The 18520-nt window shown below is 35.1% G+C and overlaps 1 protein-coding gene across 1 annotated transcript in view; it reads left to right on the top strand.

Annotated features, from left to right (window-relative positions):
- Positions 1-18520, top strand: part of LOC149772828 (hemicentin-1-like) — a 212041-nt gene that overhangs the window by 21425 nt on the left and 172096 nt on the right. The window contains exons 4-5 of the mRNA XM_089947228.1: positions 13124-13352; positions 18216-18494. Coding sequence (XP_089803354.1) covers positions 13124-13352; positions 18216-18494 — 508 coding nt within the window. The remainder of the gene's footprint in view (positions 1-13123; positions 13353-18215; positions 18495-18520) is intronic.

Genomic DNA, 18520 nt, shown 5'->3' with positions numbered 1-18520 from the left:
GCTTTAGACCACTAGGCTATTCACCCACCACCCCGTAATTGTACAGCCCATGTAAATTACTAAATAGATAATAATTGTTTTCTGACATTAATACCAGATACACGTCATCGTATGTACTAATAATATTATATTTTAAAGAGTGGCAAATTCATTGTTTAAAATATGATGTCTTTACCACAAGATGAACAATCCATGTGCAGGCCCTTAGGTAGTCAAAATCTTGGGGCCCCCTCTCAGATTATCTTCTAATATATTTTATCAATATTATTTTGATCCATTGTCATGGGACCCCTAAAAGGCATGGGGCCCATAGGCAGGTGCAAACTCGTCTTATTTGGTAAACTGAGACTGAAGATGAAATGTCTTTAATGTAGAAAATGAAAATTTTCTTTTTATTATATACCAGTCTTCACCTCATTTTGATAAGCTGATCTTATAAATATCAGTGACTTGAAAGAGTGGTAGGATTGGGTAGCCTTAATCTGTCACAGTACATTCAATTTGTGACAATTTGGCTATTTACCAGATCTAAAAACAAAGCAAGTCCAGTTTGGAAATGCATCACATCGTGTTTATTGTTGTCATTGAGCAGGTAATGGGAAGTAACTTTAAGGATATGTGAAAGACATCTAGTCAGATTTCTTCAGAAAAATTTATTTTCCATGCCTGAAATGTAATGCAGTTTATATTTATTTGCTGTTTCTCACAAAATGATCATTTGTGTTGTTATGGGTATAATTTGTGTAGGCACACACAAGTGTCACATGGCATAATGGGAAGTCTTGTATGTTCATATGTGAAAAAATAAGTATATATTTTTCACATGTGAAAATATAGGAATGAAAAGAATCTGAAAATGATTTCGCCAATAAGTTTCAGTGTGTAGAGTTAAACGCCATTTGTCGGCACACGATAGGCTATACATGGCGGCCAGTATTAATGATAGAGGAAGAAGCCGGGAAATGCCCGGAAGAACCACCGATACTTGAGAAGCTATTGGCAACCTTTCTCACATTCCCACATTGGTCAAATCCGAGACTCGAACCCATGCAGACAGAGGTGAGATGGCAGTGATCTGTAACAGAGAGCGCTTTAGACCACTCGGGCCTTAGGCGCCGCAAGAAGTTTCGATATTTCACACTAAAGTATATCATACATTATTTTATATTTCTTGCTATTTACAGGATATTGCACCATCTGCACCACATACTTTATACAATGATACAGGGATACAGGTTACAAATGGAAGCTGTACGTCACCAGAAGAGTTATACTCCAGGTGACTTGATATACCTCTCCATACCATTTGGCAGAGCAACACCGACAAGAATGTCACATTCTCTTGTGGTATAGAATATTCTAATTTTTCCAGGAATGTATATTCTCAGGAATCAAAGCAGATAAGATATGCAGGTAAATTGATTTCCTCAAATGGTGTGGTATGATATTATTTAACAATTTCTTATTTCAGAATATTATACAGCACACAATCATGTTTTAGGGATTGCCGACTCCATGTGGATATGGACAGTGGGGAGGGTTATAACTTGCCCATTAAGACTAGTTGAAGTCCATTAGTCTGGAGGATTGCTTCCTTCCCAATCAAGTTGAAATCCACCCAGTTCTAAATCTTGTGGAATTATGTGACATATTTAATTGCAGCTGTAGTGGGGTTTATGGCACTTCTTGCTGATTATATTGTATTCACTCTTGGCATCGACACACTAAATAAACGGATGAGAGGAACCCCAACACCAAATACCCAAGAGAGTCAGTGTCATGCGTTTACCTGTACAAACTGATTGTGACATATTTTCAGGTATTTATCATCTAATTTATCACAGGTTCCCTTCTATTTCTGAACTATTTCCAAGACCCACTTTAAAGAAATTATTGAGACGAGTAATACTTACAAAATTCATAAAGGAGATTACAGATGCACTGTTTGTATTGGATGTGGACGGTCAAAAGCAGTGGAACATTATGACATGCATGTCATAATTCTTTCTAAAGTGATTCTACAAGAATACTGTTACATCATATAATAAAGATAAAACGACACGAGTTATTCTACAAAGATTTTGTTCTGTACTTTTACCTGTAAACTTTGAAATTGACCTTGTTTATGAAAGAGTACGACATTTATTTTAAAAGTACAGAATTGTGTACACTCTATCATGTCATGAACAAAGTGATTTCAATTAAAAGAGGTTGTTCCTTTCTGTCTTGACTTTTAAAAAAATGAAGGAGTGGTATCTTTACTTTTAAGTCAGCTGTTATGCCTACTACTGCAGCTTCTGCTTCGAGTTAACATGAACCAGTCGAGACAGTTTCTACATTTTCCAGTGTCACATTTCGATGTTTCAAAATGGACATTAACTGTTGAATGAGAATATCACAACTACACACACCTTAAGACTAAAATATGTTTGCTAGTGAAAAGCAAATTCAGACTGAACAAATCAATTGATGATGAGTTGTCATTTTAATGCATTCAGCTCTCTGGTGTTTAGATTAAATTTAAAATAAAGTGTTATCACCTTAATGCTCTTCTAAACTTTGTTCTTTGTTTGTCAAGAAACAGGAACCAGTGTAATTGTTTTAATATATATCTCATCTACTCTCGCTCTCTTTGTTGTCCAGCCTACAAACCTACCTTCTCACTTACTTGGCATAATTACTTAATAGAGTAGAACCTTATCTGATTTAAATTATGACAGTTTCTAGCAGTAGGTGTTCATTGATGTTTTAACAAAAATTCTTATATATAGAGATATGTATTTGAATATATATATATATATATATATATATATATATAATTCATATTGTTATTTTTTCTCTCAGATTATATGTTGTGTAATTGAATTTTGTAATGTTTTATATATGAGTCTAAATTAAATATTAGGATCAAAGGAGATAAATATATTTAGCATAGAGTGAACATTGTTACCAACTTCAAATATTTGCAGCTAAAATAGTGAAAAATAGATACCTTTTTGAGTAGTATATGTTGACGACATAGGGCAATGTGAGTTTATATAAGGAAAAAAGGTGTTTGCCCAATAGGGCTATGTAAGAATTTAACATTGTGGGACCATTTGGAGCAATAGAGGAATTGAACATGGACTTTTGGCACAGTTGGGGTGATATGGGAATTAAATTTGGTCTTTCTGTGGCAATATTGGGATGGAACAAGGCGAGTCTTTTTAGGGTTAACTGAAAATGTATTGTTACTTCTACGGACACGGGTGGATGAGGGACAAAGAGAGGCATAGACAGACATATACATATACAAGCAAACAAACACCTAAACAACATATATACAAAAAAAAAGGTTTTTGCAAATATAATATACATCTTTTCAAGGCAATATTGTGTCCCTGAGAAGGGACTTAGTTTTGTTTTTTTGTTGTTAATACCATTGAGTTAACCTAGTAAAGGTCACACAGTCCTTCTTCTCTTCCTCAAACTTTGTTTGACATACGGAACGTAGAATATATTTCGCTCCAGACAACCTTACCTCTTCACATAAATTCTTTGTTTCCACGTAGTTGTGTCTATAATCTTTGTGATAGCCCATGGTGATCTCACATACATGGGACAGTAAGGGTTGAACAGCATTAACAGTATGAGGGTAGACAACTCTGTATTAGTCACGTTAGGTAGAACATGAAAAAATATTTTGGGGACCTAACACGCTGTCAGATTTTGCCAAATGGATCTTAGACCCTGTTGATGAGATGTGGAATCAAAAGAACATTGAACGTTATGGAAATCGTTATTACTATGCCACGGTGATGGCTCACAAGTTTTGGGGGTATGATAGACAATTTCTTCTGAAATACTATACGGAACAAGATACCAAACACCCTAAAGTCACTTTGAATGAAACCAAAATCATTTCCATGCAAGTGGGACAATTACAGTTGAAAGATTTGATGAGTTACTTGGCCATGGATTTGAGTAAAATGCCTAAAACGTTTGGAATGACAGAAATGGCCAACAGCTGTTTTCTGCACTTCTTCAGGTCCTAAGCAAATTGACATGCCATTCAGACACGTGTACCTAAAGCTCACTACTATGGCCTGACAACATGCGCACCGAACAAAGAGAGACTTTCTGTGCTTGTTACAAGACTCACGCTTCTGACCCCTTTGACTTTCAGAAAGAAATTTTAAAATATTTTCAATCCAACAAGGACAATTTATGATGCCGCTGTGGAAAGTTTGAGAAATGTACATGGAACATGCAGGGATCAATCCTTTGAGCCTGCACTATTGCCAAAGTTTGTTTCTTAGTGTGCTGCAAACAGTTCATGCTCGCGAACACTCTGGCTGTCATCCAACCTCAAATGACACAATTTGTCAAACGTAAAAGCTGTGCGCTGGGTCCATTACATGTGAGACACGGTAGACAAATGGATCTAACATACCCAAAGGATGGATGTACTGAGAAATATATTTTTTCCCACATCTGCACATAACTAAATGGATGTATCATTTTAAAATTTGTTTTTAATTGCTATTAATTGTACTAGTAATAAATTTTACATGAAGTTTTAGGGGCACTGAGTGGTCAAGTGGTCTAAAGCGCTATCTGTTATGAATCACTGCCATCTCACCTCTGCCTGCGTGGGTTCGAGTCTCGTATTCGACCAATGTGGGTATGTGAGAAAGCTTGTCAGTAGCTTCTCGTGGATTGGTGGTTCTTTCTGGGGGTTTCCCCTGGTTTTTCCTCCACCATCAATAGTGGCCGCCATTTATAGCCTATCGTGTGCTGAAAAATGGTGTTAAACCCTACAACAACAACAGCTACATGAAGCTTTAGTTTTGGTTCCCAAAGATGCATTGCCATTAATCGGAAATTATTTTCATAATTTGAACACTTTGCCCTTGTTGGACCAATTGCTGTACCCTGTATAAATATGCATTTTAATATGTATTTGTTAACAACAAAACGTTTTATTTTTATGTTTATTCACATCAACTTCTTAAAAAGGGTACTTGGGTTAAAATGTAACAAATTAGTTTGGTAACTAAACTGATAACACAATAGTCGCTTGACATTCGCGTACAGTTTGCAATAATTATAATGTGGATTCAAGGAATGTACTGTACCAAAAAAATGCATCTACATTACAAATAAATTGCATCTACATTAATTGAAAATGATACAAGCTGATATTGTATGAATATTTAACTGATTCCACATTTCCATGACTTTTTGCTGTCCATTTTGTGAATGTAAAGTCGTTAGATGACCAGAACCAGCAATGCTATGTATATATATTAAGTTATTGGTTATGGAATACAATGTAAGATGTTTCATCGATTCTGTGTAAAATCAGTAGATGTACGATAAAAATAAACATGAAGTTACTTACATAATGTTTAAGCAAAAGGTCAAGTATTTTTGGGCTTCAAGCACTAAACAGGTTGGAGTGATAGAGGTTGTATTTTGGGTAGTTATGTATAGACCATGTTCAGCAAACAATTTAAAAGCAACTTGGGGAAAGAAAAAATCAATTGCAACATTTCTCACTTATTTTATTTTAATAACAATGAAACCCGGTAGTACTTAGTATCTCTGTCTACCATTAAACTTATTATAATTAAACTTTGTTTATTTAAACTTTATATAAATAGTCTCAGCATTAATTGCCCAAAAATGTATCATCTCACGATACACATATTTGAATTCATTTCACAGGGCAAATCTTTGCATATTAAATGGCATTGTTTACTGTAGTTGAGCAAATAGGTATGTTCCAGGTGATACAGTGGACATCCACTATAATCTAGCTATATTGTTTTAACTTTCTAATTGATCAGTCCTTAATGAGCTGCAATTAGAAAGATTCACGATGGCCAATGTATCCTGTCCATGATGGAAACAGGTTGAAAAGGAATGTTTCACCATGAAAACATTAATTTTCTGTAAAACATTTTTTTTTTACTGTTTGTCCATTTGTTCTTGTTCATATCCGTCTATCTGACCATCATTCAATGCTGACCTGTGTCAATATATCTTTTCTGTAAAACAAAATGCTTGTACTGTAGTAATCATCTGTACTGTCTGTCCATTTGTTCTTGTTCATGTCCGTCCATCTGTCCATCAGTCACTGCTGACCTGTGTCCATATATATTTTATGCCCCACTTACCACTACCACCAGGCCAGCCAGGGTCAGCTGCTCTCATGTCTTTTGGGTCTCATTTTGTCAACCATTAATGTGTTTACCCTTTACTGCACAACATTTCTTGATGCAAACCCCTTTATGAGACAATAATACCTTTGTATTATTTCATGACACATCGGCCATTACATTGAACACATGAGTATTTATTAACTGAGCAGTTGCATTAATCCTGAATCTTTGTTACTTATTTACTTTCTATATTCATTCTCTCAACTTATTAATAATAGTCATGGATATAAACTTAATTTTTGCATCCATACACCTATAAGGTGATTATAATTACATTGTAAAGTCTGTATATGTGAAATTTAGGGCTTACACGCTTTCCTTATTGTTTCGATCATTTCCTTGCTATGATGCTTAACATTTTGACCACCATGTCATCTCAAATAATCCATCAGGTATTCAGTTGTGTTGTAGTCAAACAGCACCATCTATGGAAGTCTTATTTAATTTCAAAGATAATGTCATGTTTAGGAGAAGGACACATGTAGCAGAGTTTGGATTACATGCCAGGAGTCAAGAATGTCATAATTCTTTCTAAAAGCTGAATGCAAGGTTGGGGCATTATGGAGGAAAATTGGCCTTGCATTCAGAAGTAGAGGACACTATTCTTTCTAATAGCAGAATGCACGGTTGGGGTAAGGGTTGGTTTAATTTGAGGGAAATCTTTTTGTTGCAAAACTTCTTCAGCATTGACCCACAAATATTTGAATTAGTCAGGGGAAAACAGAAGTTTTTGTTTTTTAATAAAATAAATGAGTTAAACCTGGTGAGATCAAATGACATATGACATTGATAAAAACCAGATTTAGTACCATCCTTTTGCTACAGAGCAATGCTAATGAAATTTGAAATTGGGAGTATGTTCAACTCTACAGTTGATTAATGGCATTTAAGAAGAGGAAAGGGGAACCAAACCCAAATCTAGGTCGATGATATGCAACACATTATTGACATGTTCAGCTTAAAGGAATGTGTAAGATAAAAAATTTAAAAACTTAAAATTATTTTAAGTCATGAAACTTGAAAACACTTGATTAAATCTCCAGGTCCATAAATGGAAAACATTTGAGATGTTTCATAATTGGAATTTCTATGTGTGAATAGTTGTTTATTGGTAAGGCACCTTACAACTGGAATTTCAATAAGCAAGTATAAACCTTTTAAAATGATTTCAGTTAGGGTCACAGAGGTATTTGTTCAACAGAACAACCAGAACATAACAGACTTTCTGAATGTAACAGCTGGAGTACCAGTAACCTTGACCTGTTTAACAGGGACTAGTAGGCCACCTGCAACAATTACATGGTATCTAGGATATCAGTGAAAGGGCAGTGGAGCCACAATATGTAGGCTTTGCTTTCTATGAACTTAATAGTTTTCTGAATATAGCTGCCCGATGATTTACGAAAACAGACAATCAAATAAATTGTTACTTCCCAGACAGTGATATCCACCATTAAAGATTTGCCTAGTACTGGTTCACATAAAGTTTAAAACTAATTTTATGATGAAATAGTGTACAAGAGGCAATTCAAATATTTAGATCACTGATTATGTTCTTAAAGCACAAATTTATATTTACAATTTTTGTTAAAGTTTTGAAACACAAGTTTGTATGTTCTTATTATCAAGGGATAACATGTGGAAACCGGGGATAGTTGGTAACTTTCACTGGAAAGGGTTAATGGTCAATCAGCTATCAAAACACATCTGTGGATGTGCAAGAGTTTGCTTGACAGCCTGATAAATCCTAGGCCTAATGGTGGCTTGATGAATACGTTTCGCTACAACACAACACTAGAAATAACCTTACATAGGCGGAGGGGGAGTTTGCATTTTATTGGTGACTTAGTCTTCCATTTCGCTTGGTAGCATGACCCCTGATATATATATATATATATATGTAATGATTAGTATCTATAATGTACTAAGCACATCAATTATTCGGCTAAACCACTTCAGTTAGATGCACAAATTAGTTTTGTGAAGTTATACAAAAAATGTATGTTTGTAAAACATAAAATATTAAAATGATTAGTATATATAGTATTATATGCTGGGCTAAACCAGCTCAATTATATTGACTAATGATTTTTGTGAATTTTTTGGCAATTTTTGTACATTTTTTTTAAACTTGACGTACCATTGGACCGTGAATACTCATTGGAATATCTTGTGGGACGCAATATTGTCGTGGCAACATATACATTATCGTCACACACCTAAAATTCTCGGCCGTTGATAATATGCCGTGCGCTGTTAAATAATACCACTATCCGTCATTAACAAATTCATGTTGTTGATCACCTTATGGATTATCATCGATTTGTACAAGTTTACCCTGAACGTCAATAAATGCCACATTGGTCAGGAAATATTTTGATGCATCTTGAACTTGTCGTTCGATTCCTCCACGTTGGTCTGGTTCTCATGTTTCAGAAGAATAATATTGATAATCACGTAATGATTCATCCTTGAGTACTGGTGCGTCTGTGTCAAATGCTGGATGAGACACACATTTTTGAACATTGCTATTATATTTGCTGCATTCTAAAACGACGGTTCAACATTGATCAGTAATGCCAACGATGATGGGCCACATCACTACCCGCTATTAGATTTGCGGTTATGTTTTTTTTTCTATCTCAGCTATGGCTCGTTTTGTCTGTGATAACACTCTAGCTAATTCTTTCAACCGCTCATTTGCACATTGCTTTATTATTTTACTGACACGATATCATCACTTCGGTGCTGGGCTGTTTTAATGGAAATCTTGCACTGGTATGATTCACATTCTGCTGTGGTTTTCGTCGTCCTAATCTTGCGAGTCTGTCTTTGACTGCTGTGAATGCTTTACCAGCAAGATTACCAACGGTGCCAAATAGTAATATCACAAAACACTTCGATGACTTTCATTCCAATTGTTTTGCAATCAGAATAGTTTTTGGGCTAACCTTCTGAATATACTCTGAATAACATCGCCGAGTCCATCTACATAGATCATTTTATAAACCGACGGTGATCGTGAATTTATCATACTTGTGTTTTCAGATCCATCTTGGGCATTGTATATATTCATGTTATGTTGTTATCATCAATCTAATTGACCACACACTATGGTAATTGTTGGTAATTTCATTGATTAGGACCGAAAATGCCAGTGCCCGGACACCACTCATAAATAAACACTGACAACTATCAGTTTCTTCATTGATGATTTGGTTCGAATTGTTGCCCGTTCATCTTCACCAATCAGAATTTCTAGTTAATCAACATCGGCGTCGATGTTATTGGGACACAGTTTATCTTGAATCACCGGCGATTCATCGATCATATTACCTCATAGTTTCCTACTACGTAGATTGCAAGCTGCAAGGCCACTTCCATTTAGTCCTTCAGGTGGTTCTGGTTCTGGCTCAGAAGAGCGCTGCTTTAGTGCCTTAGATGTATCTCTAGCACCATAGCCATATGCAGCAATTTCAAATACTCAGTCTGGAAGTTTGATAGTGCCAATACCCTTCTCAGTCAATGTATCTATTATATTGGTTCTAATTGTTTGTGGAGTTGTTGTTGGTAGTGGTGGCTGAACTGGTGGTGGGGGTGGATGAAAACGGCCAGCAGTATCAGCTGGTAATGTTTCATGAGTTTTTTTGTATTGCCGTAGTCGCTGTAACAATTGTTCTGCTTGGGTCTACAATTGGTTTAAATAACTGCTATGCACACTCTGTACATTGCACATGAGCTTCCTGGCGTTGTTGAAGCTTTTATTTTGCAAAATAATGGACTGGAAGATACTTCTTAATTGCATCCATTCATTGTCGAGCTAATTTTGCCATACGTGATTCCATGGTAAGCACATAATCACTCATTATTACAGCGAGTTTATTACAGATCACTATTTGTTCTGGATTGTTCAGCAGCAGCGAATTGCCTGATATATGTTATACTCGCAGTTTAGACATTGCCCTGGTTATTCGATTGCACTAAGTATATATTTATATATGCACAATTATATGCAGGTATTCCTACATGAAGTCACATGGATGATGCCTAAATACCTATGCACTAATAATAACTCGCTGAGATTTCCACAGCCAAAAATGGATTCTTGAACATTCTCTATGAAAATCACCTCATTTGCCACAGGCTTTTCATGAACATCCTCTAATATGTTGATAGCATATCTGTTTAGCTTGACTAACTCTACCTGTTAACTACAGATACGAGTAAAAAATTAATTTTCTTGAAAAAAATAACGCTATTTATACTGCTATGTTCTCTGTGAAATCCACCTGCAGACTGTTTATGAACATGTTCGAGTATTTTGATGGCAGACCTGTTTCGCATGGCTAAGTACATGTGAGCTACATATAATGATTTCTCCCCTTTCGGGTATATACGTAGTACGAATTTAGATATATTATTTATTTTTTGTGAATAACATTATGTATATTATTGCAACTGAATTCAGAGCACAGGATAATTATAAATTATATGAAACATTTATGATTCATCATCATCTTGTAGTTATGTTGTTTTAACAGATATCTCTGGAAGCTGCAGTAGTGTAGTGGTAACGTGGTTGGATTTCATATATAGGGTGATATTTCATGCAAGCATTATGCTTATTATCAAAGAGTCCATTAATGAAAAGAAATTAATTGGTTGGTTGGGGAAAGAAATATCTAGATGGGGTAAAATTCAGTAAGCCAATTCTTTCCCTGGAGTAACTTTTAGCAGGGGGTAATTGGCTGTCACACCAGCATTGGAAAATGGCTTATTTGTGAGCCCATTACAGTTGTATGATCTCCTTGTCTCAATCAGTGAGGAACCGTGTTCAAATTTGAAGAATATGATTATGATAGGATGCGATGACTTACCACTGTATTCAGTGAAATTCACAGACAGAAAGAACTGTAATATCAGATTGATCCACTGAGCTGTAGACAAATTAGTGTATTGGAATCGTAGCTAGCGAAGATGGGTCAAGTTTGATTTTAACATTTTCCGGCAAATACATTTAAACATATAACCCTTGTTTAAATTGGAACTTTGCAGGTCAATTTTAATTATGCTCAATAACTACTGAAGGGCTTCAATTTTAGCCTGAAGCTTTTTATCAGCAGTATGTGGTTTGCAATTAAATTTCACTTTTCAGCAATGGCTTAAGGAGATTTGCTCCTGTTTGACTTAAATTCAGTTATAATTTGAGAAGATTTATTTATTTAAATTGATCGTTGGAATTACAGTGTGCTCAGTAATCGTTTTTCAGACTAAGCCAATAACTATGGATCACTGTGATTCCTTTAAAATAGTTTTTAAATTATATCATTATGATACATCGAGACTGTTTTTAAAAAAAAATCAACCTATTGGTACATCATCACACGGTTAGAATTTGTTTGGAAAACCACTGGAATTTGTTCAGAATACTACATATGTTTGGACATTTGATAGGACTTTTAGGGCTGTTTGGGATTTAATTCATAATACTTAAGTTCATTTTTTTAAAATCTAACATTTTATTCTACGTAATCAATCATTAGTTGAATTTTACAAAACTTGTTGGGTTTTGCACTTTTTTGTTGCATAGTTTAAGACTATAGAGATATAGCTAAAGATTAAAATAACCCGCATATTGTAAGTATTTGTAATAATTCTTGACCTTCTGTATCAATATGTGTATTAATATGGGAAAACTATAGATGCATCAATAACTTGATGAATCATTTCACCCGCATGTGTCAGTATTATGAAAGAAATATTGTACTTACCCCTTATGGAAAGTATCATTTGATTCAAAAGGTTAAATGCTTCAAGAAATGAAAGAATCTTATAGAAAATTGTGTTTTATACCTAATTGTTGTCGTTGCAGTTGTTGTTTTAGGGTTTATTGTCATTTTTCAGCATAAGATAGGCTATACATTTCGGCCAGTATAACTGGTGGAGGACGAACCCTGGAAAATCCAGGGAAGAACAACTGACCCACAATAACCTACTGGCAGGCTTTCTCACGTACCCAAGTTAGCCGAGCTTGAGACTTGAACCAATGCAGATAGAGCTGAAATGGCAGTGATATAGAACAATGAGCGCTTCAGACCACTAGGCTACTAGGGGCTCCCTGTAATTGTACAGCCCATGTAAGTTACTAAGTAGATAATGATTCTTTTCTGACATTAATACCAGAGACACTTCTTTGTGTGTACTAAGAATATGATATTTTAAAGAGTGGCGAATTCATTAGTTAAAATATATTGTTTTTACCACAAAATGAACATTATTTGGTAAACTGGCACTGAAGACGAAATATATATATATATATATATATATATATATATATATATATATATATATATATATATATATATGTTTTATGTAGAAACTGAAAACGTTCTTTTTATACCAGTCTTCATCTAACTTTGATAGGCTGATCATATAAATATCGGTGACTTGAAAAGATTGGGTAGTCTTAACCTGTCACAATATTTTTGACAATATGTAAGCTATTTACCAGATATAAAAACAAAGCAAGCCCAGTTTAGCAATGCATCACATCAAGTTTATTGTTGTCATCTTGTAGGTAATGGGAAGTAACTTGAGGGATATGTGAAAGGCATCTAGTCATATTTCTTCAGCAAAATGTATTTCCCATGCCTGAAATGTAATGCAGTTTTTATATATTTGTTGATTCTCACAAAATCCTCATTTGTGTTGCTATGGGTATAACTTTTGTAGGCACACACAAGTGTCACATGGCATAATCGGAAATCTTGTATGTTCATATGTGAAAAAATGAATATATATTTTTCACATGTGAAAATATAGGAATGAAAAAAATATGAAAATTATTTTGCCAATAAGTTTCGACATTTCACACTAAAGTATATCATACATTATTTTATATTTCTTGCTATTTAAAGGATATTGCACCATCTGCACCACGTACTTTCTACAATGATACAGGGACACAGGTGACAGGTGGAAGTTGTACATCACCAGAAGAGTTATACACCAGCAGACTTGAGCTACCTCTCCATACCATTTGGCAGAGCAACACCGACAAGAATGTCACACTTTCTTGTGGTATAGAATATTCTAATTTTTCCAGGAATGTATATTCTCAGGAATCAAAGCAGATAAGATATGCAGGTAAATTGATTTCCTCAAATGGTGTGGTATGATATTATTTAACAATTTCCTATTTCAGAATATTATACAACGCATGCATCATGTTTTATTGATTGCCAACTCCATGTGGATATGGACAGTGGGGATGGGTATAAAGTACTCATTAAGACTAGTTGAAGTCCATTAGTCTGGAGGATTACTTCCTTCCCAATCAAGTTGAAATCCACCCAGTTCTAAATCTTGTGGAATTATGTGACATATTTAATTGCAGCTGTAGTAGGGTTTATGGCACTTCTTGCTGATTATATTGTATTCACTCTTGGCAGCTACACACTAAACAATCAGATGAGAGGAACCCCAACACCAAAGAGGGATTAATTACATATCGTTACATGAACAAACTATATGGCCACATATTTGCTGGTATTTATCAACTAATTTATCACAGGTCCTCTTATATTTCCAAATCATTTCCAAGACCCACTTTAAAGACGTTATTGAAACGAATAAATTTATCTGTGACTCTAAATTAAATATTAGGATCAAAGGAGATAAATATATTTAGCTTAGAGTGAATATTGTTACCAACTACAAATATTTGCAGTTAAAAGGTGAAAACTAGATACCTTTTTGAGTAGTATATGTTGATGACATAGGGCAATATGAGTTTATATAAGGAAAAAGGGTGTTTGCTCAATAGGGCTATGTAAGAATTTAACATTGTGAGACCCTTTGGAGCAATAGGTGAATTGAACATTGACTTATGACAGAGTTGGGGTAATAGGGGAATTAAATTGGGTCTTCCTGGGGCAATATGAGGATTGAACAGGGTGGGTCTGTATAGGATTAACTAAAAATGTATTGTTACTGTATATGGACGGGTGGTAGAGGGACAAACAGAGACATAGACAAACATATACAATCAAACAAACACCTATACAACATAAAGAAAAAAGTTTTAGCAAATAGAATAGACATATTTTCAAGGCAATAGAGTGGCCAGAAAAGGGACCTTCTTTTGTATTTTGCTGTTAACACCACTGAGTTAACCTAGAAAACGTCACAAAGGCTTCTTCTCTTCCTCAAACGGTGTTTGACATCTGGAATGTAGATTAAAATTAGCTTCATACAGCCTAACCTTTGCACATAAATTCTTTGTTTCCACGTAGTTGTATCTGTGATCTTTGTGATAGCCCTTGATGATCTTACATACTTGGCACAGTACGGGTTGAACAGCATTGACAGTATGAGGGTAGACAACTCTATGTTAGTCACGTTAGTTAGAACGTGAAATAATTTTTTGGGGACATGTCAGGCTCTCCGATTTTGCCAAAAGGATCTTAGACCCTGTTGATTAGATGTGGAATCAAAAGAATATTGAACGTTATGGAAATCGTTATTACTATGCCACGGTGATGGCTCACAATTTTTGGGGGTGTGATAGACAATTTCTTCTAAAATACTATACTGACCAAGACACCAAACACACTAAAGTCATTTTGAATGAAACCAAAATCATTTCCATGCAAGTTGAACCATTACAGTCTAAAGATTCGATGAGTTACTTGGCCATGGATTTTGAGTCAAATGCCTAAAACGTTTGGAATGACAGAAATGGCCAACAGCTGTTTTTTGCAGTTCTTCAGTACCGAAGCAAATCGACATGCCGTTCAGCCACATGTACCTGAAGCTCACTAGTATGACCTGACAGCATGCACACCAAACTAAAATAAGCTTTCTATGCTTGGTACCAAACTCACACTTCTGACCCCTTTTTATGACGTTGTTGTGGACATTTTGCGAAATGTACATGGAACATGGAGGGATCAATCCTTTGAGCCTGCACTATTGCCAAAGTGTGTTCCTTAGTGCGCCACAAACAATGCATGCCCGCGAACACTCTGGCTGTCATCCCACCTCAAAGGACCCACTTTGTGAAATGCGAAATGTCGATATCAAAGACGTGTGCTGGTTCCATTACTTGTGAGACACGGTAGATGAATGGATCTAACATCCCCAAAATGGACAATGAATGTACTGAGAAATATATTTTTTCCCACATCTGCACATAATAACTGGAAGTATCATTTTAAAATTTATTTCTAATTGCTATTAATCGTGCTAGTCATACATTTTACACGAAGCTTTAGGGGCCCTGAGTGGCCGAGTGGTCTAAAGTGCTTTCCGTTACGGATCACTGCCATCTCACCTCTGTCTACCTGGGTTTGACTCTCGTATTCGTCCAATGTGTGTATGTAAGAATGCTTGCCAGTAGCTTCTCGTGGGTCGGTGGTTCTTTTGGGGGTTTCTCCTGGTTTTTCATCCACCATTAATACTGGTTAACATGTATAGCCTATCATGTGTTGAAAAATGGCGTGAAACCCTATAACAGCTACAACTACATGAAGCTTTAGTTGCATTGCCATCAATGGAAAATTACTTTCAGTATTTGAGCAATTTGGCATTGTTCGACCAATTGATATAACCTGTACAAATACGCATTTTGACATGGGTTCTTTAACAACAAATTGTTTTATTTTTATTTGTATTCACATCAACTTCTTATAAAAGGGTACATGGGTTGAAATGTAAAAAAATTAGTATGGTAACTAAACTGATAAACACAACAGTCACTTGACATTCGGTTACAGTTTGCAGTAATTATCATGTGGATTCAAGGAATGTACTGTACCTAAAATCTGCATCTAAATTACAAATAAATTGCATCTACCTTAACTGAAAATGATACAAGTTGATATTGTAAGAATATTTATGTGATTTCACTTTTTCATGACATTCTGCTGTCCATTTTGTGCATGTAAACACGTCAGATGACCAGAACCAGCAATGCTATGTATATATATTAAGTTATTGGTTATGGAATACAATGTAAGATGTTTCATCGATTCTGTGTAAAATCAGTAGATGTACGATAAAAATAAACATGAAGTTACTTACATAATGTTTAAGCAAAAGGTCAAGTATTTTTGGGCTTCAAGCACTAAACAGGTTGGAGTGATAGAGGTTGTATTTTGGGTAGTTATGTATAGACCATGTTCAGCAAAAAATTTAAAAGCAACTTGGGGAAAGAAAAAAATTGCAACATTTCTCGCTTACTTTATTTTAATAACAATGAAATCCGGTAGTAATTAGCATCTCTCTCTCATTAAACTAATTATATTTAAACTTTGTATTTTTTGTGAAGTACCTAAATAGTCTCAGCATTCATTGCTCAGAATGTATCATCTCATATTTGAATTCATTTCACTGGACAAGTCTTTGCATACTAAATGACATTGTTTACTGTAGCTGAGCAACTATGTAAGTTCCAGGTGATATAGTGGACATCCACTATAATGTAGCTATATTGTTTTAACTTTCTAACTGTGGCAGTAAAACTTGATCAGATCTTAATGCGCCGCAATTAGAACGATTCATGATGGCCACTAAATCCTATCCATGATGGAAACAGCTTGAAAAGGATTAAGGTTCACCATGGAAACATTAATATTCTGTAAAACATTTTTTTTTACTGTTTGTCCATTTGTTCTTGTTCATATCCGTCCATCTGACCATCATTCAATGCTGACCTGTGTCAATATATCTTTTAAACTCACTCACCACTACCACCAGGCCAGCTCGGGTCATCTACTCTCATGTATCTTTTGGGTCTCATTTTTCCAACCATTAATGTGTTAACCCTTTACTGCACAATAATACCTTTGTATTATTTCATGACACATCTGTCATTACATTGAACATATGAGTATTTATTAACTGTGCAGTTACATTAATCCTGAAATAAAACTGAATCTGTGTTACTTTGTATATTCATTCTCTCAACCTTATTAGTGATAGTCATGGGTATACAAATATTTTTTCATCCATACACCTATAATGTGATTATAAATACATTGTAAAGTCTGTATATGTGAAATTTAAGGATTACACGCTTTCCTTATTGTCTCCTTCATTTTCTAGCTATGATGCTTAACATTTTGACCACCATGTCATCTCAAATAATCCATCAGGTATTCAGTTGTGTTGTAGTCAAAGAAGCACCATATATGGAAGTCTTATTTAATTTCAAAAATACTGTCATGTGTAGGAGGAGAATGCAAGGTTGCAGCAGTATGGAGGAAAATTTGCCTTGCATTCACAGGTAGAGGACATAATTATTTCTAAAAGCTGAATGCAAGGTTGGGGTAAGGGTGGGTGGTTGGTTCCGGGGAACACGGACTGAAACGTAAAACATGGATGTAACTATATTTGTTTCATAGTTTATACAGTGTTGAATAATCCTTGAACGTATGGACTTGATTTTGTCGTTTGCATGAATTTCCATAAGTTGGTTTTACTTGAGTGAAATCTTTTTGTTGCAAAAGTACTTCAACATTGCTTCAAAAAATATTTGAATTAGCCTGTGGAAAACAAAAGTTTCTGTTTTTTTAATCAAATAAAGGAGTTAAACCTGGTGAGATCAAATGACATGTGACACTGATAAAAACCAAATGTAATACCGTCCTTTTGCTATAGTGCAATGCTAATTAGATTTGAAATTGGGAGTATGGTGCACTCTACAGTTGATTAATGGCATTTAAGAAGGTGAAAGGGGAACCAAACCCAAATCTAGGTCGATGATATGCAACACATTATTGACATTTTTAGCTTAAAGGAATGCGTAAGATAACAATTTTAAAAAATTAAAACTTTTGGAAGTCATGAAACTTGAAAACACTTGATTAAATCTCCAGGTCCATAAATGGAAAACATTTGAGATGTTTCATAATTGGAATTTCTATGTGTGAATAGTTATTTATTGGTAAGGCACTTTGTAATTGGAATTTCAATAAGTAAGTATAAACCTTTTAAAAATGATTTCAGTTAGGGTTACAGAGGCAGTTATACAAAAGATGAACCGGAACATAACAGACACACTGAATGTAACAGCTGGAGTACAAGCATCCTTGACATGTTTAACAGGAACCAGTAGGCCACCTGCAACAATTGGCTGGTATCTAGGATTTCAGTCAAAGGGCATTGGAGCCATTTGGAACTTTACTCCTACTCCTGCTGACCACAATGGGACATTCTACTGCCAGGTGTACAATACTGCCCAAAATCTGAAAATTGATTCCAACAAGGCCAGGCTGTATGTCAAAGGTAAGTTTAATAAACCATCCAGCTTT

The sequence above is a fragment of the Sinohyriopsis cumingii genome, unplaced genomic scaffold (genome assembly GCF_028554795.1).
Source record: "Sinohyriopsis cumingii isolate HCF-2022 unplaced genomic scaffold, ASM2855479v2 utg001110l, whole genome shotgun sequence".
Classification (NCBI taxonomy): domain Eukaryota; kingdom Metazoa; phylum Mollusca; class Bivalvia; order Unionida; family Unionidae; genus Sinohyriopsis; species Sinohyriopsis cumingii.
Note: the sequence above shows the minus strand (reverse complement) of the source record. Positions and strands in the feature narration are given on the sequence as shown.